Source organism: Stigmatopora nigra, chromosome 6, assembly GCF_051989575.1.
Source record: "Stigmatopora nigra isolate UIUO_SnigA chromosome 6, RoL_Snig_1.1, whole genome shotgun sequence".
Classification (NCBI taxonomy): Eukaryota; Metazoa; Chordata; class Actinopteri; order Syngnathiformes; family Syngnathidae; genus Stigmatopora; species Stigmatopora nigra.
The window spans coordinates 10,508,561-10,536,338 of record NC_135513.1 but is presented as its reverse complement, the minus strand read 5'-3'; the positions used below and the strand labels follow the sequence as shown (position 1 = coordinate 10,536,338).

At 38.7% G+C, this 27,778-nt stretch overlaps 2 protein-coding genes across 2 annotated transcripts in view; one reads left to right on the top strand and one right to left on the bottom strand.

Annotated features, from left to right (window-relative positions):
* The first annotated feature begins 1,562 nt into the window (after nucleotides 1-1,562).
* Nucleotides 1,563-4,760, top strand: LOC144198630 (synaptogyrin-3-like). The gene is made up of 4 exons (XM_077719758.1): nucleotides 1,563-1,818; nucleotides 2,874-3,108; nucleotides 3,579-3,724; nucleotides 4,152-4,760. Exons 1-4 carry the CDS (start codon nucleotides 1,714-1,716, stop codon nucleotides 4,383-4,385), a joined length of 720 nt encoding a protein of 239 aa, XP_077575884.1. The 5' UTR covers nucleotides 1,563-1,713; the 3' UTR covers nucleotides 4,386-4,760.
* A 2,665-nt stretch (nucleotides 4,761-7,425) lies between these two features.
* The window catches only part of LOC144198033 (voltage-dependent T-type calcium channel subunit alpha-1H-like), a 29,915-nt gene continuing 9,562 nt past the window's right edge, over nucleotides 7,426-27,778 (bottom strand). The window contains exons 8-33 of the mRNA XM_077718820.1: nucleotides 26,976-27,355; nucleotides 23,361-23,512; nucleotides 23,071-23,256; nucleotides 21,869-21,986; nucleotides 21,055-21,210; nucleotides 19,965-20,052; nucleotides 19,689-19,873; nucleotides 18,799-19,104; nucleotides 18,191-18,291; nucleotides 17,991-18,114; nucleotides 17,271-17,339; nucleotides 16,390-16,574; nucleotides 16,146-16,272; nucleotides 15,509-15,634; nucleotides 15,360-15,449; nucleotides 14,463-14,655; nucleotides 12,917-13,068; nucleotides 12,725-12,834; nucleotides 11,921-12,054; nucleotides 11,777-11,847; nucleotides 11,040-11,118; nucleotides 10,714-10,835; nucleotides 9,534-9,827; nucleotides 9,308-9,461; nucleotides 8,694-9,193; nucleotides 7,426-8,261 (exon numbers count right to left, since the gene is read on the bottom strand). Coding sequence (XP_077574946.1) covers nucleotides 7,725-8,261; nucleotides 8,694-9,193; nucleotides 9,308-9,461; nucleotides 9,534-9,827; nucleotides 10,714-10,835; nucleotides 11,040-11,118; nucleotides 11,777-11,847; nucleotides 11,921-12,054; nucleotides 12,725-12,834; nucleotides 12,917-13,068; nucleotides 14,463-14,655; nucleotides 15,360-15,449; nucleotides 15,509-15,634; nucleotides 16,146-16,272; nucleotides 16,390-16,574; nucleotides 17,271-17,339; nucleotides 17,991-18,114; nucleotides 18,191-18,291; nucleotides 18,799-19,104; nucleotides 19,689-19,873; nucleotides 19,965-20,052; nucleotides 21,055-21,210; nucleotides 21,869-21,986; nucleotides 23,071-23,256; nucleotides 23,361-23,512; nucleotides 26,976-27,355 — 4,739 coding nt within the window. The 3' untranslated portion in view covers nucleotides 7,426-7,724. The remainder of the gene's footprint in view (nucleotides 8,262-8,693; nucleotides 9,194-9,307; nucleotides 9,462-9,533; nucleotides 9,828-10,713; nucleotides 10,836-11,039; nucleotides 11,119-11,776; nucleotides 11,848-11,920; nucleotides 12,055-12,724; nucleotides 12,835-12,916; nucleotides 13,069-14,462; nucleotides 14,656-15,359; nucleotides 15,450-15,508; nucleotides 15,635-16,145; nucleotides 16,273-16,389; nucleotides 16,575-17,270; nucleotides 17,340-17,990; nucleotides 18,115-18,190; nucleotides 18,292-18,798; nucleotides 19,105-19,688; nucleotides 19,874-19,964; nucleotides 20,053-21,054; nucleotides 21,211-21,868; nucleotides 21,987-23,070; nucleotides 23,257-23,360; nucleotides 23,513-26,975; nucleotides 27,356-27,778) is intronic.

Genomic DNA, 27,778 nt, shown 5'->3' with positions numbered 1-27,778 from the left:
CAAAATATTATTCAGTTAAATGAATGAGACAAATATATAAGTATTACTGCTTTCTTCCACAGGCTGGTGGCCCAGTGGCTAAGTCATCAGTCTGTCCCCTATGAGGTCCTGGGTTCGAATCCCAGTGCCTGCAAAGATTTTCAAAATATTATTCAGTTAAATGAATGAGACAAATATATAAGTATTACTGCTTTCTTCCACAGGCTGGTGGCCCAGTGGCTAAGTCATCAGTCTTTCTCCTATGAGGTCCTGGGTTCAAATCCCAGTGCAGGCAAAGATTTTCCAAATATTATTCAGTTAAAAGAATAAGTTCTAAGTGTATAAGTATTTAAGTGTTCAATGGTGGAAGAAGCATTTTGAGTAAAAAAATGACTAAGTGTTTAACCCCATTTCCTTGGATAAAACGTTTCAACACCCATGTATAAGTGGGGCACGAGTTGGTGTAGTGGGTTGCACACTCGCCTTTGCACCGAGAGAACGTGAGTTCGCTTCCCGGTGTCGACGGTTCACTGACCAAGCAAGCGGTCGAGGGTCGGCCGAAGGCCGACCCGAGAACGCCTTTCGCACAGACAGGTCCATCAAGTGTCTTCCGAACTGCCGAAGGCAGTTCGGAATATAACCTTTTGCTGAAAAGTATGACTAAGTGTTTAATATAAATTAAAAAGTTTTTTCTTTTTTTTCTTTCTTCTCGTTCCATTTTCCAGACTACTTGGTTCGGTGATCAGCCAAAGGTCGACAGTGGGAATTGAACCCAGGTCTCCCACACGGGAGTCCAGTGTTCTAACCTCTGCACCACCAAGTGGCTTACACTTTTCTCTGTAATCATTTGAGTCTCATGACAAGAAATCCACAGAAACAACTAAGTGAAAATGAGTGTCGACAGCGGGAATCGAACCCAGGTCTCCCAGACGGGAGTCCAGTGAACTAAACTCTGCGCCAACCAAGTGACTACACTTTCCTTTGTAATCATTTGAGTGTCTTGACTGCAAGTCCACAAAAACAATTAAGACAAGAGACAGGTGATTTAACCACTAAGCCACAATTTGGTTACACTCTTCTTGGTCATCAGTTGATGGTCTTGACTACACAGAAACAACTAAGAGATAATGTTTCTCGATTGGGATTTGAACCCCAGCTGCCCTATGCCATGAAGTAGACATACTTAACTTTGTCATTATTGGAAAGTCTTGACTAAAAAGGCCCCAGTGTCACAAATTCAAATTCTGATTGGTTAAAATAACAGTCTTACCAACACTTGTTTAATGCAACAGAGCCTGCATGAATGATTGCAAAGGCCTTGAGGCAGATTTCTGACCCTGGCAACAAATAATAACTGAAATGTGATTGGTTTAATGCTCCAATATGAAAACACATTTGGAAGCAGAGAAAGCAAAGAAAGTTTAAATTTAACATTAGTATTGATGGACAAAATATAACATATGATTCAGATATTTCTTAGCCCAGCAAAGAAGGCACACCACTGCATTTGACTGAAGGCAAGCCAATGACAATGGGTCCGCAGTGACGTCATTGTCAAGCTGCCGGAGGCTGCGGCTGCGCACAGTGGCACACAGCGGCGCACAGTGGCGCACAGCTGCATGCTACTTTCTCCGTCTCGTCCGCTGCTCTCGGCGGGGAGAAGGAAAAGGAGCAGGATCTGCGCTAAGCTGCCGGTGGAGATCGCTAGTTCGGTCGAAAGCGGGCCCGGCGACCATGGATCCCGCGGTCGCATTCGGATCTGCCAAAGCCGGCAAGCTGGCCTTCGACCCGGTCGCCTTCTTCACGCATCCGCGGACCATCATGAGGATCCTCTCGTGGGTGAGTGAGCGTCTGCAACAAAAGCATCCAATAAATAAATAAATAGATCAATAAACGGGGCGCTGGGGGGCGGCTGATGGTCTCTTAGTGTATTTTAATAATATCGTTTTTGTCTTTATAATAGCATTTTTGTGTTCATATGTGCATTTGTGGCGGCTGCAGCTTGCCAAGCTAATCAACGTTATGATTGGTGCATTTCGCTAAAAGCCTCTTTTGTCTACAGCTGCAACCTGTATGTTAATCGCATGCAGAAAATAAGCGTGCAAACACCTACATTAATATATATTATATTATAGTTTGCATGGGGGATATATAAAATGCATAAATATGTGAATTTGTAGTGTATTTTTCATATTGTGATGGAATTTTACTGTTGTAATAACCTTAATCCTCATATGAGTTATGAGCTGTTCCAAGTTTACATCCCATTATGCATTCTGTTTTATACATTTAAACATATCTAATTCTTCAAAAATGTCATTTTATACATCATAGTGCAATTTCACTTTATTCACTAAAAGTGCAGATAAATATGACTATTATTCTTAATGTTTTCATGGGTTTCTGTTTGTTACAAAATTTAACTTACTTAACTTTACTTAATAATGGTGTTATAGTTATACCTTCACATCTACCATTTAATGCATTTTAAACAGGTTATTACTTATTTTTTCCTCCACAATTTTTTAATATTTGCATTTGATTAGAAATTCAATATAGTAAATTTTTCTGCACAATGCTTTCCTCTACTCTTTCATATTTAAATGCAATTCTAGTTCTACAGTTTTTTCTCCCTAATTTCTTTGAATATTTTATAATTTTTTTAAAATTTTCATTTCTGTTGTTTTTTAGGATAACTAACATACATTTTTTACAATACAAATACAAATTATAAATACACTAAGTTAATTTAAAAAAAATACAGCAATGTAATTTTGCAGTATTCTCATTAGTTCAGTATTTTCAAAGTTCTTTTTTGCATCTCAATATTTTTTTTACATGACTATCTACTTGATATTTTTTAACAATGAAAAAAAATGTGTTTATGTATGCAGGTTTTTTCCATCGTGGTGTTCAGTTGCATCGTGAACGAGGGCTACATGAACATTGGCAGCGAGCGTCTTTTGTGTGTTTTCAACAAAAACGCGGACGCCTGCAACTACGGCATGACCCTGGGCGTAACCTGTTTTCTGGCCAGCGCCTTCTTCTTGGTCCTGGACGCCGTCTTTCCGTCTTTTAGCAGCCTGAAGGACAGACGTCGTGCTGTGTTGCTTGACCTTGTCTGCTCTGGTAAAGAACAACAAACCCCAAAGTGTCAAAAACTGTGAAAAATGGGGGAATACTGCAAAAAAAGATTCTGCAGTAGTCCTCCAATATTCCCTATGTCCCACAAAATTCGAAAAACTGTAAAAAACGGGGGAATACTGCGAAAAATATTTCCGCAGTAGTCCTCCAAATTTCGCTATCGCCCGCAAAATTCGAAAAAACGCAAAAAAAAACCAGGGGAATACTGCAAAAAAAATTCAACCAACTTTCGCTATGGCCCGGAAAATTCGGAAAAAATGGGGGAATACTGCAAAAAACATTTCCACAGTAGTCCCCCGACTTTTGCTGTCCTGCAAAATTGAAAAAAAAAAACGGCAAAAGACGCAAAGTGTCCCTGATTTTAAAAGGGAGATTGATCAAATAAAGACTTGTGATATTTCAATGTTTTTTCGATAGTAGAATACTTAACCTTCTTACTGTCTTTGTTCTCTGAGGTGTGGCCAGCTTCCTGTGGTTTGTGGGCTTCTGCTTCTTGGCCAACCAGTGGCAGGCCACGTCACCGGACGAGCTGCCTCTGTCGCAGGGTGCCGACGCTGCCCGAGCCGTCATTGCCTTTAGCTTCTTCTCTGTCATCACTTGGGTAAGTGGTTAGTGAGTCTAGGTCAAATGTTTGTCTGCCCTTTGCACAAACACCATTGACTGAATGCTGCAATTGGATGTCATTCAAAATCTTGTTACAGACAATCACTTCTCCAAAAGTGAGCAATTTTATTGCATTTCTATTTTAATGCAAAAAAAATCATGTTTTTTTTGCACTATGCAAATACTTGCTTTCATAATAAGAGTTATTTCATTTTTTCTTTGAAACAAAACTTTTAGATAAAGATCCCGGTGGTCGCAGTTTGTTCTGAACTTATTTTTCCCTGATTGGCATCCGATTTGACTAATGTTTTAACAAAAGAACAATAAATAGCCACATTGCTACAATTTTTGACTACACTTTTGTTATCAGCGACCTTGCCACTGTCAATGATGAAGCTAACTTTTTGAATTTTTCTTCTCATCAGACGGTGCTGACACTGAGCGCCCTGCGTCGCTATCTGTCGGGATCGCAAGCCAACCTGTTCACGTGGCAGCACCTGGACCCGGTCTCGGGCCACGCCAGGGCCACGCCCTACCCCATTGCCAACGGGGCCACCATCGTCACAACCAAGCCCTACCAAGCCCCACCCTTCACCGAGACGCTGGACCCGCAGAAGCTCACGCAGCAGCAACACAGATCGGTGGCGCCCGCCTTCTAATCGACGCGCAACCATCGTTGTCGTGGCAACCTCACATTCTCCGCTTTGGTTTGTTCACACACACACACAGACGCACTCACGCAATCACGCACTCGCAATCACACAAACAATGACGCATGTTCGTATAGTGTAGATGACGCCTTACAAAACGGACATTTTTAGAGAATCTTTTCGTTGGCTCACAATTTGATTGACAGGTAGAAATAGGGAGACGTGATATGCAGGGAAATTTAAAAAAAAAATGGCCTGCAACATCATGAATGTTCCAAACCATCTAAAATATTTATGTGATTTAATATTTCATTGTGATATGCTCAAGTGAATGAAAAAAAAAAGAAAAAAAGAAAACAAATAAAGCCAGCATCACCAACAAAAGAGCGTTCGCCGTTTGTTTTTCTTCTTTGCATTAATTTTCGTGTAAAAAAAAAAGACTAATATTTGATTAAAAAACAGGACCATGGACAGTAAGGCTTTAAAATACAATTAAAAAAGACTAGGATAGGGAGTATTTTTCTTAAACTAAAAAAAAAGACCATATATAGATAGTAATAATAGTTATATTAAATAACAAGAGGAGTAAAAGTCTGTTATGAACTAGTTTTATTTCAAAGTCTGTGTTAAAAAGCCTGCTGCTCATTGTGAGTCTCAAACCATTTAATGTGCAATGTTTCAAACCATCGTCATAATTCCAACCAACATCCTAGAACATTCATCACTGTTAAAATTTCCACTTTAGTTCTCCTCGTGTGGCCATTAATAAAATAAACTCTCCTTTCACACAACCATTAGTAAGCCCTTCTCGTCTACACTCTTCCTCAAACATGAACAAAAATAGTGGAAATTGCCCCAAAATGACCGCCTATACGTCATCTCGATTATCTGTAAAACCTTAGTTTTTATTTTTTCAATTCTCTAGCGACTGATTAAACAATTGGGTGTTCACCATCATTTCAAAAACCCCTATAATACAAACATTTTCATCAGATACACATTGCATAATTAGCCGCATTGTGGGGCATGTGGTAGTCATCCCCCCCCAAAAGGCCATTCAAGTCCAACTTCAGTAAGCAGGGGGCAGTCTAACGCTACATCTACCTGAGAATACAATGCCATTAAATCGGGAAGTAAAACTCATCAGGCAATAATAGTTTCGTAATTATTGGGTCGGTGTTTGGGGTGTTTGGTCTTGGGGTGGAGGTAGAGACCGCTTAAGCCTAGGTCACACTATCAACAGATTCAGTACTTTCTAAAACATACAATTTGAAGGAGCCTTATAAGAAATTAATAATGAACAAAGGTAAGCTTTTATTGAAATCTCATTTTGTCACGAGTGATGGAAAGTTAGGAGATGCTTTGGAATTTGTGCTAAACCCATTTTTAAACATTAGTATTGCAGGGCACCAGGTGATGGACAACGATTAATGCTCACAACCAGAGCTGTGAGGCTGACGTGCAAACCACTCAAGCCAACGCACCCCCCTGCCTGTGTTATGCGTTGTGTGTTGTGTTGTGGTGTTACGTTATGTTGTGTTATGTTGTGTTGGGTTATGTATTGTTACGTTAAGTTATGTGTTGATCATGTTATTTGTTGTGTTATGTATGTATTGTTGTGTTAAATTACGTTAAGTGATGTGTGTTGTTAAATGTGTTGTGTTATGTCATGCTTTGTTTTAGCTGCGTTGTTATTTTATGTTGTTATGTTACGTTATGTTGTATTAGGTATTGTTACGTTGCTTTATGTAATGTTACGTTATGTTAAGTGATGTGTTGTTATATTGTTGTTGTTATGTAGTATTGAGTTATGTGTTATGTTATGCGTCGTTATGTTATGCGTGTTACGTTATGTTTTGTGTTGTGTTAGTTGTGTTATTTTGTGTTATGTTATGCATTGTGTTAGCTGTGTTGTTATTCTATGTTGTGTTATGTTACGTTATATTGTATTATGTATTGTTTCGTTACTTTGTAATGTTATGTTTTGTAAATGGTTGTTATTTTATGTTCTCTTGTCTTGGTTGTGTTATTTGTTATGCTGTGTTACGCGTGTTGTGTTATGTTATGCGTGTTGTGTTATGTGTTGTGTTATGCACGTTGTGTTATGTTATGCGCGTTGTGTTATGTTATGCGCGTTGTATTATGTTATGCGTGTTGTTTTATGTTATGTCGTTATGTTATGCGTGTTGTGTTATGTTGTGTCATTATGTTATGCATGTTGTGTTATGTTATGCGTGTTGTGTTATGTGTGTTGTTATGTTATGCGTGTTGTTATGTTATGCGTGTTGTTATGTTATGCGTGTTGTGTTATGTATCATTGTGTTATGCTATGTGTCATTGTGTTATGTTATGCGTGTTGTGTTATGTTATGCGTGTTGTGTTATGCTATGCGTCGTTGTGTTATGCTATGCGTCGTTGTGTTATGCTATGCGTCGTTGTGTTATGCTATGCGTCGTTGTGTTATGTTATGCGTGTTGTGTTATGCTATGCGTCGTTGTGTTATGCTATGCGTCGTTGTGTTATGCTATGCGTCGTTGTGTTATGTTATGCGTCGTTGTGTTATGTTATGCGTGCTGTGTTATGTTATGCGTGTTGTGTTATGTTATGCGTGTTGTGTTATGTTATGCGTGTTGTGTTATGTTATGCGTGTTGTGTTATGTTATGCGTGTTGTGTTATGTTATGCGTGTTGTGTTATGTTATGCGTGTTGTGTTATGTTATGCGTGTTGTGTTATGTTATGCGTGTTGTGTTATGTTATGCGTGTTGTGTTATGTTATGCGTGTTGTGTTGTTATGCGTGTTGTGTTGTTATGCGTGTTGTGTTGTTATGCGTGTTGTGTTATGTTATGCGTGTTGTGTTATGTTATGTGTGTTGTGTTATGTTATGTGTGTTGTGTTATGTTATGCGTGTTGTGTTATGTTATGTGTGTTGTGTTATGTTATGTTGTTATGTTATGCGTGTTGTGTTATGCTATGTGTCGTGTTATGTTATGCGTGTTGTGTTAGGTTATGTGTTGTTATGTTATGTGTGTTGTGTTATGTTTTGTGTTGTTATGTTAATGCATTAGTCCAATTATATAGGAAGAGGAAGGAGTTTTATTGCTAATGTGACCTAGGTTTGAGGCGCAGGGAACAGAAGGGATTCGGAGCAGGAGAATAGTAACGAGCAAAAAGAGAAAAGACGTGTGCTAAGTATACGTAGCGGCAATACTAAAGGCTAAAAGAATTCAAAGTTGTGCAAAACCAAGACGCAACGCAGTACAGATCAAGGGAAAGGAGACAGAACACACAAACCCTGTGATTGGCCAGAACAAGGCAGGGGGCGTGGCCCGCACACCTCACAAAAATGTCAGTTGTCCACAGAGGTGGATTCGGGCGGATTGGTCACCTGAGTGGTGGCGTCGAAAGACAGCGTCCTCCTCCTCAGCTCAACGCTGCTGTCCATCAATTGGGTGGCCATGGTAATTGGCTCCTGCCCCGGCGGCGGGCTCACGCGCTCCTTTCTGTTCCTGCCCGATATCGGGGAGACCGACCGACTGAGCCTGGCGTGGGCGTCGTCGGAATCGGGCGCCAAGTGTCTCTGCGAGGGCGCGTTGATGCGTCGCACTTCCTCGTCTGCAGTGTCATCCGTCTGGGGCTCGGATGCCACCGAGTCCTTTACAGGTACATCCAATTCGGCTCCGGGTTCTGATTCGGACATTTCGCCACGCCCCCGGCATGAAATCACCCTCTGGGGTTGAGTGTACTTCAAGGTGTGGACGCTAGATGAACGCTGGCGAGGTGGCGTGGGAGAAGAAGAAGAGGCGGCGGCAGGCACGGGGAGGTGGCTGTCCGACAAGTTGTCTGCCAAGCCGCTCTGATCCAGAGAATCACTTCGCACGGCTTCCTGCAAGCAAAAAAAAATAAAGTCATAGAACTCACAGGCTATGTGCTCTGTTAGTTAGTCACATTTATTTTAATAGATGTTCAATTTATTCTGACTTATCGTTATGAAATTGGTGCTGTTTGGGAAGTGCAACATATAATTCTTTCATTCAGTTTACAAACTGCTTAACTCACAAGGCTCTCGGGGGGTGCTGGAGCCTATCCCAGCTAACTATAGGACACCAGGAGAGAAAGGACAGCTAGTCCCATTTACAATTATACCTAGGGGCAATTTAGAGTTCTACACGAGCTTTGGAAGAAGTGTAAGGCAGACCTGTTCTGTCCACAATTAAAAATTGTGACGTTGAATGATGTTCACTATTCCAAAAATGAATTATTAAAAGCTATTAATCCACAACAACAATTGGGACATCAAGAATGGGAATGCACTCACTTGTCTGCGCAGCTGTCGACCGGCGGCGCGGAAGGACGCCGGCCTCTTGAGGACAGAACTGTCGGGGACGTAGGAGGGGCTCAGCTTATTGCGATCCAGACTCTCCTCGGGACTCAACCAATGAGAGGGCCCGTGCAGAGGACTCAGCCGGAGTGAGGGATGTCTGTCGATGCTGCAGCTGGACGTCAACTTGCCCCTCTCCGCGGCGACCCGGTATCCGTCTACACTGAGCGCGTAGCTCAGCCGCCGTCCATCGGCGGTGGTGGCTCGGGCGGGGCTGTAACGGCACGCGTCCACGCTGTGGGCCGAGTCCAGTCGGTGGCGCTGGGGTGGGCCGGAACGATGAGGAGAACTCTTTTCGATGCTCTGAGAGCTGCTGAGGCAGATGGTGGGCCGGCTGCTACGGCCATAGCCCAGAGAGGCGTGGCTGATGGCGGGGAGGGCGCCCGGAACCTGCAGCAGCGAGCCGCCTCCACTGGAACCCAGCGATGACATGGAGCCTGCAAATACAAAAATACCAAGTACAGAAAATAATCATTGATATTTTCAAGACACAAATACAAAATGTCTTTATATTTTCATTGTTATTTGGAGTTATTTCAAAGTAATCTCACCCGAATAGCCATAAGCCGAATAGACGTCAATACCGGCTGGCGGGTACGGCGCGCATCTGAGCGGTTGCTGGCCGTAACTGTCGCTAGGCAGGGACAGCATACGGCCGATGCTCAACAGGTTGTCGTGACGACCGTCTTCATCCTCCACCCGCACCTGCCAATCCATCAAACGTAAATGAGCGCCATTCAATGAGGTTTCCCCGTCAAAGTGAAACATTCTTCCAACCTGCGTGGGAGCGTCGCCGTTGAGGGTGACGAGGTCCCCGGGTGGCATGGCCAGGCTGTTCCTGCGGGCGGCCTCCTCGCGCTCCTGCCTTTCCTCGCGCTCTTGTCTTTCCTCCAGCTCGTCCAACAGGGCTTCCTTGTTGCTCTCTTCCAGGTGCTTCATGAGGACGGCCACCACCACGTTGACCAGCACGAACTGAGCCGTCAGCACGAAAGTGACAAAGTAGACGGGTGAGATCAGCGGCAAGTAAGTCATGCAGTGGCGGTCTTCTGGTCGGCAGTCGCGTAGCGTGTCCTGGAATGAGATTTGGGTGTCGTTATTGACAATTTTTGACCCAAAAAGTACTCTGAATATTTGAAGTACAGTTGAAATCTTTAAAGCCTTTTGCTAATTCAATGAAAAATAAATATTAACCCTACATACACATAAAATGATTTAACTTTATAATAAGGTATATCCTCCAAGAGGGTCTACAAAAGAGCAATTGTCTGTGTGTCCGCCCTCTTTTTGTCCCATTGTCTTACTTGTGTCCTTCGCTTAATGTGCTGCCTGTCCCATAAACTACATTTAGCAGTGCTCTAGCCACACAATCGTCCATCTTCTTTAAAGATTAGACAATAACCTTCAGAATTCTGATCCAGGGCAGATGACACCAGATAGTCACCAGATTGTTATTGACAAATATGGCTTCTTTGCTTCAAATTCATGCATGTATACACATACATACACATATACACATGTATATATATACATATGTATACATATATACATGTATGTATGTATGTATGTATGTATATATATATATATATGTACTTATGTGTATATATACATATATACGCACATACACACAAATACATATATATACACATAGATACATACATACATATACATATACATAAGTATATATAAATTATATTGTAAAAATAAATAACTTTGAAATATCAATTTAAAAAAAAATCAATAAACGAATAAAAAACTACATGCTGAGATAAAGTACAACATTAAAATAATCATTAAAAAGTCCAAACAATTTCTTGACTTGCAACACATTGTGCTTCTAATTCCCTCCAACAGGGAGCGCTTTTGCCTTGTCAACAATTGTCTCCCTGTCCGCCCTTACTGTCCCACCATTGTCATCGTGTCTGCCTTCAATCCCTGTTTAACGACAAGAGCCAATAACCTTCATGATCCCGTTCCAGTTGTCACCGGTGGAGACCCGGAAGAGCGTCAGGAAAGCCATGCCGAAGTTGTCGAAGGTGGCGTGCCGGCTGAGGCCCTCGCACGGGTTCTCCTCCGAACATTCTGGAAAAGAAGCGCGAGAAAAGTCTTACCGCAAACACGGAGAGGCAAAACGCCGAGGGCTCACATCGGCGTGGGGTTAGGCGAGTCGAGGGGAGGGAGGGGAGGATGTGTGGGGAGGAAATTGACATCATTAATGCATGTAATGCAACAAACACACACACACACACGGGCGAGCGTACTGTATGCATGCACACCCACACTAACCCAGTTTTCCAAAGAGCTCAACTCCCAGAGCTGCATAGATGAAGAACAGCAACATGAAGAGCAGACCCAGATTCCCCACCTAGACGGACATACAGTATACAAACACACATACATAGATACCAAACACACATATATACATAAACATATATACATAGAGATAGTATACAGAGAGAGAAAGAAGCGTACATCAAGCAGACAAAATGAGCCCGCAAAAGTGATTTTAAATCTTTAAAGATTGTTTGGTAAAATAAAAGGAAGTGTACGGACGATGAGGTCACTTTCTTTGTCTTCATTTTCGATGCTATTCTTTCTAAATTTTAAGTTTTTTTTAAAATAATAATTGCTCAAAGCAGAAATAGAAATAGCACTGATAAATGTGCACATTGCCAAAAACAATGTCAGCTAATTAGAACAATAAATGCAAAAAAGGAAATATGAACAAGGACAAAAAATCTAAAGTGACTAAAGCCATTAGGCAAAGGTAGAATGACTGCATTTGTAAGCCTCTGATTAAGCGTGAACGAAAACGAGGAGCAGAAACGTCTGAATGATGACGGAGTGACTCACAGCTCCAAAGAACATCCATCAACCAGAAATAAGGAGCCCGAGTATACGGCCCTTTTCTCAATGCACTTTCTTTTGTTCGCTTAAAATGACGGTGAATTTCTGATCAAATCGAGAGCTACATTGACACAAACGTCTTATTTTGCTCAAATTTTTGTTTGGGGGTCCGTTACCTGAGGGAGGGCTTGCATGACAGTGTCCAACAGAGATCGCATCCCCGTGGCCATCTTCAACAGCTTAAGCACTGCAACGTAAGCGTCATGGCGTCAGATAAAATGCTAAACGCTAAACGGTCATGTGTGTATGTGTGTGTGTACCTCGGGTTATTCTCAACACCCTCATGATACGTATGATGGTGGGGTTGATGGGTAGTGAGGCGTTGAGGTCGATTTCTTCCAACGTGATTCCCATAATGGACAACAAGACGATGGCCAAGTCCAACTGGTTCCATCTGGAAAACAAATAAACAGTCAACTTTATTATTTTGGACAAATAAATACAACATTGAAAATTGACAGCTGTGTAGATATATAACAACAAAATTAATTTGTTTTTCAGAAGTGGTTCATAAATTGGAATTATCGTAAATAGAGACAAATTTGACATTGAATTTAGTATTATTTCCCTGTAATTGCTGCCTGTTGTTTGCTGGGAAAGGCTCCAGCACCCCCCATAAGAGGAATGGCATAAATATTCACGACAATCTTTAATACTACCTAGCCCCTGTTAATTAAAAAAAAAAAGTTATGAACAGTATCAAAAGTAGAGGAATTATGTAGCAAAAATGATAATGTAAATGAAAAATGAGTATTTACAGCCAATCTGTTCAGTTTAAATCCAACGTCTGTTGCTGTCCATGGTGCTGATACAATGAACTTTAGACTGTTACATCATACTACATTGCTTCATTTTAATGTCATTAATTTTTTTTAAACATTGATAACATTAATAAATAAATATATCTTTATATAAAAATGGTGGATGGAGTGGTCTCAACAAAACCGTAGAATTTTCATAAGGGGTCAAAGGTCATCCATATTTTGTATTCCATTCATATAAAAAACAGCAACTTTTCACAAACTCAATCACCCGCACAAAATCTACGCATGGATTTTTCTCACCTCTCTTTAAAAAAGCGTCGAAGTCCAAACGCCACGAGTTTGAGGATGGCCTCGATGACAAAGACCACCGTGAAGACGTAGTTGCAGTACTTGAGAATTTCCACCAGGTACTGTTTCACAACGAAGACACGTGCTACATTGTCGTCGTCGACCAGAGAGAAAGAAAGAGCCAGGGGCTGTTGCCGTGGTTACCTGAGGCTGGTTGTAGTGCTCCATGCTCATGGTGAGCAGGTTGGTGAAGATGATGATGGTGATGAAGAGGTCCAGGTAGTGACTGGTGCACACGCTGTGGATGGAGCGACGCAGCGGCGAGTAGTCGGCGTAGTACGGCTTCTCCAGGGCCTCTGTCGACACACACCCGCATCATTTCCAGCATTTCTCTCCTACGGGCCAGTTACTTTTTTTTTGCTCCCTTGCCCCCCCCGTGAAAAGGAGGAAACTGGTTTGGTCACACTTTAACTGAGCAGAATGTGCAATTAGAAGACCGAGGAAGAGAAATACGATGCTGGTGTCCCAATTCGTAGTAAATGTTGCAGAGACTATTCATAAAATAATACAAGTGCACATTTAATTATCTTAAAAAATGGAATTCTTGCATTCACTAATATTATATATATATATATATATATATATATATATATATATATATATATATATATATATATATATATATATATATATATATATATATATATATATATATATATATATATATATATATATATATATATATATATATATATATATATATATATATATATATATATATATATATATATATATATATATATATATATATATATATATATATATATATATATATATATATATATATATATATATATATATATATATATATATATATATATATATATATATATATATATATATATATATATATATATATATATATATATATATATATATATATATATATATATATATATATATATATATATATATATATATATATCTATATATATCTATATATATCTATATATATCTATATATATATATATATATATATATATATATATATATATATATATATATATATATATATATATATATATATATATATATATATATATATATATATATATATATATATATATATATATATATATATATATATATATATATATATATATATATATATATATATATATATATATATATATATATATATATATATATATATTCACACGAAGTCAATTAATTTCAACATCAGAAGCGGTAATAGAAGAAAAAAAACTTATTTTTGTGACCAGTTATTCATGTTCACTAATTATCTATGTTGAGTACTACTTATTATGTTGACTACATATATAATGAGTATTTACATATTATTATTTATCAGTTTATTGTTTATGATTTGTTGTTTATTATTGGTATTTTATTTATATATATATATATTTATTTTTTATTTAAAAAATGTTGTTATTTGGGCACTTTCTGGCAAAGCTTTAAACCTCATTATAATTGCATAATGACAATTAAAGCATTCAATTAAATTTTCCGTAAAGGTGACCCTCACAAAAGTTGCTGGGGTGCTGGAGCATCTCCCAGCCAACTTTGGGGACCAGGGGAAGGGACCAGCCAATCGCAGGGCACAAGGGGGGGATGGACAACCAAATCATAGCTCAACCAGCCTACTAAGCTTGTTTTTGGGGATGTGGGATGAAACCGGAGCACCCAAAGAAAGTGAATGTGGTCAGAAAGGCCGAGTTGAACTTACTTCTCCGTCGCTTTTCCAGCCTCTTGCGTCGCTTCTCCTCTCGCATCCTGGCTTCTTCTTCTTCCTGCTGCTGTCGACACTTGTGGAAGTTCTCCACCACCACGCCCACAAACATGTTGAGCACGAAGAAACTGACGATGAGCAAGAAGGAGATGAAGAACAGGAGCATCCAGGGGTTGTTGTTACGGATCGGCTGCCGGGGAAAAAAAGAAAAAAAACAGACGGAAGGGGGTCCTGAGTCAGCAGTCAAAGTGCCACAGCTGTCGCCGCACATTTATTTATCGGCATGCTACTCTTTTCTTCATTTCTGCTGAAATATGCCTGCTTTTTACTTCTCTTTGATACAAACCAGATCACACAACACCGTCAAATCCATCACTTTGCGTGTTAAGGAGAAAAAAAAAATGTGGAAAAAAACGTAGTGAAAATACTGAAATTCTAAAATGTGGCTTTTTAGAACATTTCATCCCGTATTCGGGAAATGTCTTTTTTTTTGCAGTAGCAAGACAGCAATAAGACACACAAGACATTGTAGACCTAGGTGAAACAAATTGGAGCCACACACGGGAAGTCCACAAATTGGAAATATTATATAATATCTTCCTAATTTGCGTCTAAGCTACAAAAAAACCTGTAGTGGACACCCCTTGTCTATGTAGATGTGCCTTGTGATTGGCTGGCGACCAACTCAATCCTGGCAAGGAAAAGCTGTCCTGAAAATGCTTTTTTTCTTTGAATGTGTCTCTAAATGTGTCTTTGAATGTGTCTTTGAATGTGTCTTTGAGTGTGTCTTTGAGTGTGTCTTTGAGTGTGTCTTTGAGTGTGTCTTTGAGTGTGTCTCTGTGTGTGTCTCTGTGTGTGTCTCTGTGTGTGTCTTTGAGTGTGTCTTTGAGATACCTGCTGATCCACGCCGACCGCATCCAAGCCATCGTACATGATGCTGACCCATCCATCCTTGCACGACAGGACAAAGAGAGACATCAGCGCCTGCAAAATGGACATTTACGTCAGTGTGTGCGTGAGAGACATTTATGCAAGCGTCACACCTGTCCAAGGTTGTCAAAATTGTATTTCCTGCGAAGCCAACGGTGTCCTGCGTTCAAGCACTGAGTCCTATTGCTGATGTTGGTCACGTTGTAGCCCTCACAGTGGAAGAATTTGCCTTTAAATAACTGCACATGCACACACACAAAACATAATTTGCATATTATCATCATCTCACAGGGTAGATACATAATTATAACATTTTTTTCTTTGTGTGGTGTTGCACTTTAAAGGACATCTCACTGAAAGTGAGTAGAGCAGCAAATTAAAAAGACAACAAATATTGCAATCTCTTGGGAGAGTCAACTACATTAGAATTAAATTTGTTTTTTCTAAACAATGGATTAAAAGTGCATTATTTTCATCATGCGCCAATATGATTCATTTTGGGGCAGGTTTCTAACAATTTGTATTTGGAACTACTATAGTGAACCAAAAGTCACAATATCACTCGCTACTAATACTTGAGGCTTTATCAGCATGTTTTTACAGTCATTTGCATTTTACCATTATTTTCCCATTCATTTGTAATCCTTCACCTCATTTGTCTTAAAACAATCAGTATGGTACAGCGGGTGGGGGAATGGAGAGGCGCACAAACAAAAAAATCATCCATATTTATGTTTACGCAGTAATTACCTGAACCCCTAAGATTCCAAACACGATGAAAAAAGCACAACAGATGAGAACAATGTTCCCAATAGGTCGAAGTGACGTAATGAGGGTCTCTACCACCAGTTTTAGACCTGGAGCACGACTGATCACCCTGAAAAACCAAACAAACAGTCAACAAACTAAAGTAAGCATGTCATTTGATCATCAGCGATTCGATCGAGTTGGGTTTTGACACCTGTCGAATTTAATAACTCAAAGAGATTGGTACCTGAGTGGTCGCAGGGTACGCAAAAGCCGGAGTACGCGCAAGATACCCAGGATTCGATTCCCACCAGCCGATGCCAGAGACACCAAAATGTCCACCATGGACACAAAGACCAAGAGTCCATCAAGGACGTTCCAGCTACTCTGCAGATAGACACCCTTCCCAAAATACATTCCTTTGGCCACCACCTATAAACATACAAATGCAAAAACACAACAAAAACAAGTCAACATTACATAATTAACATTTCTACAATTGTATAAGGGGAGGATTTACATCTGTCCTGTTCAGTACAGTCCAATACAAAAATACATGGGATGTAGGAATGTGATTTTTAACAAGTCAAAAAAATCCAATATCCAAGTTTATGTACTAATTTATGTCCCCCAAAAATGTGAATGTCTAAATAGGTTTAAAAAAAAACAACGTAATAGGCTGCTGACCTTTGCAGCTGAAATGTCATCATTCCCTCCAAATGGCAACTATTAAAACTGTAAATATACAGTAATCCCTCAAATAATGCGGTTTCACGACATTGCGTATTTTGTTCAATATTTTTTGTAAGTCCATAAAAATGTGAAAATCCACATTTTTACATTTTTCCTCACTTCAACAGGGCATCAAGTGATAATTTGTCTAATGATGTATATATAAAACCTTAAGTCAATGAGTGCCATCATGGTAGATGAGCACAAGATGTCACACATTTAGGACGCCACAATGATTAGTGACTTTTTAAAGCAAGTTTATCTTAAGTAAGACTTCTATTGAAGTTTTGTGATTTAGATCCTCCCAAAAAAAAATCTGCCTATGTAAATGATTTTGGCTTCTAGCCTGAAGTCTCTGAAGAAAAATGACCTTATCATTCTGGGATGGAAACTTACCTTGATCATCATTTCGCCAACAAAGATCACAGTGAAGATGTAATTGGACACGCTGAGGAAAACTCGCTCCTGCAACAGACACACACGAAAAAAACTATTTCCAATGAAGAAGATGAAAAGTTTAAGGAAAAAAATAAGCGTGACATTGTAATCATAATAATAATCTGTGTTATTTTACAATTCTTCTTATGATGATGCCTTATATGCCCAAAGGGCTTACATTAAACTTTAACAAACATGGATTAGTGGATGTTTGAAGAATTAGTGTTTTGGGGGTCCAATAAAGATGACCATGGACTCAAATGTCTCTAAACTCATAATTTCTTGCATGTATTCTTGTAGAATTTCCCCTATAAAGTATTTTAATGAAAAGCGACCTAAACAGTTTGAAGCAAGAACAGTTGAAATTTGCCCCCAAAAGTATTTTTTTGCCCCTTTGTTGAATATTTGGAATGTTTTTCTTGTAAAGTATTTACCCCAAAACACAATATTTTTCTATAATCTACAGCATTTAAGCAGATTTTCCTAATTATTTATAAATACATTTGAATGTGGTCAGTATACATATTTTTTACCCATTAAGAAAACGTCTCTAGCAGAAAAAAACAGATGTAACCTATGTAAAATGGTACAAATGGAGCATCCCTTGCCTGCCACTCTCTCCATTATGTATACATGTTGGCAAGTGTGTGTGTGTAATTGTGCATACTGTTATGTTACCATGCTGTGCGGCTGAATGTCGGGCCTCTCCAGCGCGATGGTGATGCAGTTAAGGAAGATGAAGAGGAGGATGATGTGATCGAACATCTTGTGTCCAATTGTATTCTGGCACCATAGCCTGAAACTACACACACACACAAACACTTACTGGAAATGCCGAAAGAGTGTCCATGTGCGTTTTGATGCGGTGTGGGATTTACCGGTTGTGTGGAGCAAACACATAGAGCGACCAATCCTCATGTTCAACGCACCACTGAGGCTTGTACGGCTCCAATAGTTTTCGCAGTTTCTGGTACAAAGTCTGCAACAGAACACAAAGAACATCCTTCCTGAAGGACTTTGTATTTTTTGTCAACATGTTATTTTAGGGAATTCATACAGATTGATTACAGTATAATATAAAGAATCATTATAGTTAGACTTTTTTTAAAAACTGGAATGACATGATTATTCTGCTCTTTTCCCCAATATGTTATGATTACTTGCACATAATTATAATGACAGTAGCCAGATAAATTTTTTGACTTAAAAATTAATTCATTTCCATTCCATTAATCTAATTCATTGTACATATTCTAAATAAAAATATTTGGTTTGGATTAGTGCTTCAAAATGTGCATCAACCAGTGGGTAAATCAATATTAAAAACAAATTTTGTTTATATTTTGTAATTGTGTTTATACTAATTTAATATCACTAATATGCTTAAGTTTTAGCATCAAGTTTTTTGACCCATTTTTTTTCTATTGGTCAATATTGGCCCAAAACAAGGAGTTAAACAAAACAAAACAAAAATATCAAAACAAACCTCCTCCGTTTCGTCCTCTTCTTGCTGCGTGTGGTAAAACGCCGTGTGAAGCGGGTCGTCGTACGAGTGGTCGGGAAGGTGGAAGGCGGCGGTCCCGTTGCAGTCGGGCGTATGCAACGCAGGCACTTGCAGGTAATCCAGCGTGTCCACCGAGGCCTCTCTACTGCCGGCGTTGGAGGCGGAGTGGCTGTCGGACAGGAGCGACTCCATCTCGCCCGATTGGCTCCTGCGGTGAAGACTGGGGGCCCGACCCAGGCTGGTCCAGCTGGAACGACGGCTCTCCGGCAAGATTATGTCCCACGGAGGCTGCACATAAAATAACAACTTTGTTAAGGATGAAAGGCTTCCAAAACGGATTTGTACAAGGTATAAAAAATGAATATAGAAGAAAAACAATAAACTCAAAGTTCATGTATAATATACTACCTTTGAAATAAAACCTGTTCATTATAGTTCCACAATGTCAATAAAATGTCTACATTGAAAAATGTTTTACAATCTTAAATGTGACAAGATAAGACACCATCTTTTTTTAAAGAAATTTAAATTGACCTTTGGCAAACTGTGCCCCAAAAACAACAATTGGTCAATCAAACGCTATCAAAAAGCTCTACCATTCTTCCAGTGTCACTATATTATTTATTTACATACTTATTAGCTATTTAATTAAGTCTAAAATGTACTTTTCTGTGTCTGTATTCTCACCCTCTCTCTACTACGACAGTGAATTTGAATAATGAAGTGAAAATCAACAATAAAACAAGTATCTTACCCAAGGACACGATATGTACACAATATATAAATTTCAAGCAGATTGGAAACCCCTAATATTTTGAAAAAAAATGACCATTTATGCCAACGTTGCCTTAATTATCGATATAAAAACTCACCGGCGATCTCTGCTGTTCTAGGCTGTCCGCAACAGAGACGGCACTGGCGCGCCGCGATTGGCCGTAGTTGACAGTGGGCGTGGCCGCCGTGTGGGTGATGATGGGCATGGTCAAGGGCGGTGGTCTGGAAGCCCTGGGGTTCAGGAGACCATTGGGACTGAGGATCATGGCTTGGATCTTCACCTCTACAAGTTGAGGTGAAAAACATACAAAATATTTTTAGTCAAGGTCTTGCCCGATACATTATCTTCTCAAGATAGCCAGCCGATTGGTTACCTGCAGCGTACAAGTCCCTCAACTTCTCCTCATCATCATAAGACAGCGATTGTCCATCCTCGTCTGAATCCGATCGGCTTGCGTCGCCCTAAAAATACACAAAAAGGATCAGTCAGTCTAGGAAGACTTTTTTTGGCGGTGATCTCCTGTTAATTAAATTGTTCACAGCAAAGATGGAGGAAGATGACTTGGGCAGAGGGCATCAACCGGTGCGTCTACCAGCTTTGTGAATTATGGCTATTTGAGGATCAGCGTGGATTGTCTGATGACGGTGATTAAACGGCAAAAACTAAACGAAAACTCACCAGCTGTGAATGGCAGAGCGATATCAAACACTAGCTTGCCTTGGGGAATGTTGCATATGTACAAGTGTGTGTTTTTGTGCGTGTGTGTTGATGCACAGCAAGAAAAGCATGTAGAATGAGAATGAGGCGAAAAAATGCAAGCAGGATTGTGGCGATTATCCTCCATGAGGCAGCTTTGCTATTGCGGCCACCAATGCCCTTGTCAAAAAAAGACAGCAAGGACCCCATCAACAACGCATCATTGCCTTCTCATTACAAAAGCCAACATTTCCAAAGCTGCCACCATATTGTTTGCTAAGCCAAGGCCACCAGGAACCTTTTAAAGAGGCAAAACTTTTGTCTAATTCATCCTCCGCCAAAAAGAATCAACTGAAAAACACTTTTCTCATTGGTAATAGTGGAAAGGAACGTAAAAAAAGGCAGTATTTACAGGCAATGTCTGCACCCTTGTTGCAAGCCAAAGATTTTATGAATGTATTTATCAATCTACTATTTTAGCACAATAAAATAAGAGTACCGTAGTGGATTTTATTGAATAAATATCTCCCCAAAAATGCGACTTATACTCCAGTGTGACTTATATATATTTTTTCCTTCTTAATGATGCATTTTTTGGCTAGTGCGACTTATAGTCCAGAAAATACGTTACACAACATTAATAATATGGTTTTAATTGCATGTTTTTGTGTGTGTGTGGCTCTTTGATTGTCAGAGTTTCACATTTTTAACTTGTTTGCCAGTTCTGAGCTATTGTCTGTCCCTTTAAATAGCCAAAACACACTTACTTCAGCCTGGAAGCCTTCAACCAAAATGGCCACCAGCAGATTGAAGAGGACGTAGTTGCCAAAAGTCATAAGAGCGACAAAGTAGAGTGCGGCTAATGGCGTAGTGGACGCCATGCCGTTGTACAAAACAGCGTTCCAGTCCTCCTGAGTCAGGATCTGCAAAAAAATTACATTTAATTTTACAATTGATTTGTACAGGCTATCGTTCACATCCATATCAGAAAGTCATTTATTTTACATCACAAAAAAAATTGCATTTGATAGGGATGTATAGAAGTTTTATATCCACTAAGCAAACAATATATCTAATAATCATGAGAGATGATGTGTTTGTCTTGACATTTTCGGGGTACAAACTGAGCTGCTACAATATAATATTGAAAAAAAAAATACTTCCCCACTGCACTGTAATAAGACGCACATTAATGTAGAATTTAATATCGGTCTCAGTGGGCTGAACAGCAATAACGCTCGCCAGTGTTAAACAAGCTCCTGCGGCGTGCCGAATTGCATCACGTCTTTGTTTTTTTGTCCTTGTTTGTTTTGTTTTTTTACATTTTGCGTGTGTTTTTTTTGTGAAGCACATCATCTCACTGCAGTGTCAATGGCTCGGCCATTTGTGTGTTAGGAGGAACATTGCTGAGCATCAGCGAGATGGAGATTGGATTAAAATAATAAAGATGAGTGTCTGGTCTGTTGCCAATGACACCACAAGCTGCTTCTGTTTAAATGTCCTACTATTTCATTTCAAATTAAATAGACGACAGGACAACAACGGTGAGTGTGTGTGTTTATTTGTTTGTGAGTGTTGAACCTGGAAGACGGTGACGGTGGCCCAAAGTAGGGAGTCGAAATTCTTTCTGTCTGGAAGAGTATCTCCGCCATCTTGTCGTAGACCGAATTTACAGCCAAACAAATGCATCCCCAAGATACTGCAAACACACAAAAATTGAAATAATACATCAATGTATATTTCAAGATGGCCTATATTCACAAACTATCTCTGCAAGGGTGTCCAAAAAAAACATAAAAGAGCTTGGCAGCAAGCATGGGATTTTTTTTTGATATTTGTTTTAAAATTCTGCCAACAATAGGAGTGGAGAAATATGAATATGAAATTTGGCAGACTTGCAGAAAAGTCTCAAGAAGTCATGTTTGACAGGATTTTTTAGGTATGTTTTTTTTGTAAAACGTATCATGTTTCATCCATTTTGGCTCTAATCCGGATACGTCATTGTCACCTGCTAATATTAACATGCTTTAAACACATGTACCTTTTTACGATATAAATATAGCGCGTCAGCAAGCAATGTACCCAGAAAGTCAAGCTCTCACCGTCATATAGCGACATCTATAGAACCATGAATTTAGTGAATACCTATTGGGCACCCTTTTTAGAGTTTTAAGTGGCCCCTATGTGAGTAAATATGTGCCTGGTTGCATTTTTATGGTTTATTATCGCTAAATAAGGGGAATTACAATCATCAATAAGGGGAGCAATTGGCCAAGGTTGACGGGTATGGAATTTGTTCAAGAAAAAAGCCCCTAAAGCCAGTTTAACTGAGCAACATGCAATTTGGTGAGCATATTTAATTAGAAAAAGACCTCTCCTAAACATGTCAATAGTGGAAGTCTGCTATTAAGGTTTTTAAAGTGGCGGTTTGGTTGAGTAGCTTCATCCAGAGTTTAGTTAAGGAACCTAAAGCTATTTGGGAGATTAAAGATTAAAATGGCTCGAATGAGAAGTAAAACATTGACTACCGCCACTATAAGTTAAGATAAAACTAACATCCACATGAACAGACCCATAAAAATTGAAAAGAAAATCATGACGTAACCGAGACATGAAATTTGCCTTTTTGATCTAAAGTGGCTCCTTTTGAATTTTTAACAAAACATCCTGAAAAGACGAGAGATGTGCTTTTGATTGGCAGTAGTCTTTTTTTTTTTTTACATGGTAGCTCCTTTCAAGAGGATTATTTCAACACTGAAAAAAAAACCTCTGAAATTAAATACCTGAAGATGAAAATGAAAAGCATAAGCAGCATGCAGAAGGTAGCCACATTGTCCATGGTTTTCATAAGCACTACCAGCTGCCTCCTTAAAGCTGGCAAGAAGCGCACCAGCTTCAGCACCCTCAGCAGACGAAAGGTACGCAGAACCGACAGACCTCCCTCTGCCTCACCCACGATCTCCCAGACGCTGAAAGATATGAAAAATTCATGTAAAAGAGACAAAGAACGTGTTTTTAAATGTTCAGGGAACATAAAAATCCCCTTTAAAATGTTGGCTAAGAATATTTTCACCTGATGATGACGATGATACTGTCGAAGCCATTGTAAGGGTTTTTGATGTAGCCAAAGAGGCCCAGGGCTAAGACTTTCAGCAGCATCTCCAGACTGAAGAGACTGGTGAAAACCATATTGCTGATCTCCAAAATGTCCGTCAGCTCCTGCGGCTGAACACAGGGGAGCTTTAGCCAGCTGGCAGAAGTAGGAATAGATTAACAGTGCTTGTCTAGTTACTGAATTTTCTGGCACATTGACTGCCTCCGCGTATAAGCCGTAACCTTGAAATTGCCCAAAAATTGTTCAATTGTACCATTTTTTTCTTATAAAAAGGCCCCCTGATTCACAATTTTCAAGGAGTAAAAATCTGTTGTTATTTTGAAGGGTAAATCTTGATAAAAATAATTGCACGTGGTATTTTTGAGATTAGATTAGAATTTAATTTCATCCCGTATTCGGGAAATGTCTTGGGTAGCTGTAGCAAGACAGACACAGAAGACATTGTAGACCTAGGTAAAAAAAACTGGAGCAATATAAGCCGCACCCTTGATTCAGTCATAATTTTTTAGATAAAAATACGGCGTATATGCGAGAAAATACCTGTAGTTGTATGTGGGGGAAAGTATCACTGCCTAAACGCAGTTCAGTTGTATTTAACTTGGGGAACAGTAACATTTCTAATGCAGAATCTTCTACTACACTATACAGACTAACTAGCAAAGTTATACATCATCAGAAAAAATGTACAGATAGCAAAGTGCAGTAACAAATCAATAAAAAAATATCCTTCAATGGATTTTCTGTCCTTTCAATGTTCACGTAATCAAATATCCAACAAAGCAACACATATGGAGCCAAAGTTCACAAGCTTACATTAAAGTGGGCCGACAGATGGATGCTATTCATTGAAAAAACATCAGCTTCCTGGTAGACTCAATGACAGATTATAAAAATGCTCACATTAAAATCCCTAGTTGCTAGGCAGATTTTTTTTGTTTGTGCAAAATCCAGCACGAAAGTGCATTGATGAATCAACATCATTATAAAACCCTTTCAATAGAAAATACTTGAAAAGTATTTGTGTCCAACCACTGGTTGCCGAATAGAAAAATGTAATTTATTCATGGCCATATTTCTTAATAAAACCTCTTATACTTAACTCACCGTGGTAAGAAAAGATCAACAAAAGCGGCAAAATTCTTTACAAATCTGTTGCCAGACAGAATTCATACGAGGGCACTCGCTTTTGAAAAAAAAAAGACCTCCAGGAAGCCGTAAACCGCTCCGTTATTATTCAAGTTTCCTCCACTGTGTATTAAATACTCTATACATCATAAATTTAGGCCATGAGAAGAAATGGGGGGGTCCAAATTTAAGATGGGCAATTAATTGGCACTAAATAGAAGCTGGGATTCAATTAATGTTATCTGGACAGAGTGCGATTTGCATAATTTTAATTTGTACTATACACAAATACAATTCACATTTTGGCTTGATAACTTTAACCCTAATAAAAGAGAGTACTACTATTGTGTGCTGTTAAGCGTCCATATAGGAGGAAACACAATAGTTCTATCCCACAATGCTACTGGAGAGAATCACTGTATTACAGAATGAGGTGACATTTATTTATTACTGCCTCTGTGTGTAAGTGTGACATCTGGCAGTACTGCAGAAGTTCTCCAGAGAGCCTTCTACAGTTTCCCAAGTGTACCAGACAACAGAACACTGACATTGGGGTCACGTGCATCTAAACGAGGAAATGTGAAGACTACAATATAGCGCCTAAATTGTCAAAAAGGAAGGACATATGGTAACTAAAATTTTCTTGTTTCTAAAAACTGTTCTATAATGTGTATAGAGACAAAAAATGTACTCATGTAAACAAGAGATTTGGAGTAAATGTACTGGTGAAAAATCTGCTGAAAGTAAAAATGACTTCATGGATGAGTAAGTGAGTTAATTACTTTTTGTGTTCGTTTGTTTGTCGTTTTTTTTGGTACGGAAATGAGTTTGAAACACTGTTCAAAGATGGAAAGACAAACTAAATAATAGATATGATTACAAAAGTAATGCTATTACAAAATAAGGAGATCTGCTATCTAAATTAGATTTTTAGTGTAGTCATAATAATGGCAATGTTATGACTAACAGTAGTGTTTGAGTGCTAAATAGATTAAATCATAGCTTGTGGCCATTATATTTTAAAAACATATATCATATGCCAATTGAACTCTAATGCCCTCTTATAGCAGTTCAATATAGTGAAAAACACCACAACCTAAATATGTACTTGAGACTTCATCCTCAAATAATAATTAGTGCACCTCCTTTGCCCGCCTTTGACCTTTTTTTTTCTTCTTCCTACTACATAGTAATGCAGTCTGCCTGGAGTATATTATTATGACAAGCCCTGTTGTGATGAAAACTCTGGGATGCATCTTACAGTTGACTAAATAGGGCAAAAAGGCAATCTTCCCTGCGCAAATCACCAAGACGCCAGTGACTCCAATTTTACCGTCTCATCCGCTCTCATTTGTTCACTCTCTCTCTCTCTTTGGCACTCGCTCTTGTCCAAGGGTCACACTTTAATTAACACTTCAGGACAGACAACGCACACACAAAGACGCACGCAGTGGGGGAACTTGCGTGCTTCTCATGCAGAAAGTGTTGATTGCAGGCTACGTTTCATTGAATTTGACGTCATTAACAATGCCAGTTTTTGTGGGGATTATATTTTGTGACTTTACACAAAACGGCAATATTACAGTTGGTAACTAAAGATTTACAAGAAAAACACTACCTTTAGAAATTATAAAAAACATTATATTACTAATTATACTTTAACAAAACAAATGGCTGACTTTTAAGACCAACTGTATGTATACATGTACATTTATTTGTATGTATGAATATGCATGTATGTATGTATGTATGTATGTATGTATGTATGTATGTATGTATGTATGTATGTATGTATGTATGTATGTATGTATGTATGTATGTATGTATATGCATGTATGTATGTATATGCATGTATGTATGTATATGCATGTATGTATATGTATGTATGTATATTTATATATATATCTATGTATGTATATGTATATTTATATATATATGTATGTATGTGTATTTATATATATGTATATGTGTGTATTTAAATATATATATATATATATATATATATATATATATATATATATATATATATATATATATATATATATATATATATATATATATATATATATATATATATATATATATATATATATATATATATATATATATATATATATATATACATGTATGTATATGTGTATTTATATCTATGTATGTATATGTATATATATATATATTTCAGCAACACACTTATATTTCTAGATTTATTTATGTATTTATTACCTATCTATTTATGTCTAAAATATTTTTTCCTGTATCTGCTACTTTGACAATGAAATACGGGATGAATAAAGTAATCCAATCTAATTTAATCTAAGATTTTGTGCAGAAATTCTGCATTGAAGTCAAATGAAATGCATACCAGTGGGACCATTTAGTTCAGGTATTCCCTTCACTAAATTCACTAATTCTGCAAATGTTAAGAAATGCAAAAACTGAGGGTCTTACCTGTTGGTGATACTCGATTCCCATGGACAATGTGTTGATGAGAATGGCAAACATGATTCCTCTGTTGAAGTATCTGCTGCCCACAATCAGTTCCAATTTGCTCCTGAGTTCCGGCCAGCATCGAACGCACGCTCTCCACAGCGGATGCGCAACGTCGCCTTCGCTTAGCAGGAGACCGGGCACGCCCGAGGGTCCCGGGCTCTTGCAATGAAGTTGGGGTGAGGGGCTGCTCACTGGGCCTCGCTGTGGATGGAGGTGGTCATCAGCCCCTTCATTTTGGGGGTCGGATAATTGGTTGTAGTAGCTGCAGTAGGGGCAGGCCGAAGACTCTATGGGGACTTCGCCTGGCAAAGGTAACGAGGGGTGGGCTGCGCACCCGCCTGCACAAAAAACACAACATTTAACACAAAAAAATCATTTGCATTGACTGGAAAAACAAGACATTGTGGGAATGTTTTGACAAAGTCAAAGCAGAGAAAAGAAGGAATAACATACTTTTTTTGCACCTGCAGTACATTCTCACATCATTCATACCCCATTCACACCTTTCCATGTACAAAATATCACAAGGCACTTTTGTATTTCTAGTAGCTTAAAATATGCAGTTTTGCTCAAAACCCACATTTTTGGACAAAAATACATTAAATCCTAAAAATTTAGCATTCAGTTCATTTAGTTGACATTGTGACTGATGAAGACACCATTTTTTGATATTTATTATTGGTAAATTTCAACTTTGAGCCACAAAATTAGGTGGTGGACCAAAAACAGAAATATATTGTGAAAACTTTTATCTTAATTGC

Coding starts and splice junctions, on each gene's coding strand:
- LOC144198630 (XM_077719758.1), top strand. CDS start 1,714: ATGGATCCCGCGGTCGCATTCGGATCTGCCAAAGCCGGCAAGCTGGCC. Junction 1,819..2,873: donor TCATGAGGATCCTCTCGTGG/GTGAGTGAGCGT, acceptor TTATGTATGCAG/GTTTTTTCCATCGTGGTGTT. Junction 3,725..4,151: donor TCTTCTCTGTCATCACTTGG/GTAAGTGGTTAG, acceptor TCTTCTCATCAG/ACGGTGCTGACACTGAGCGC.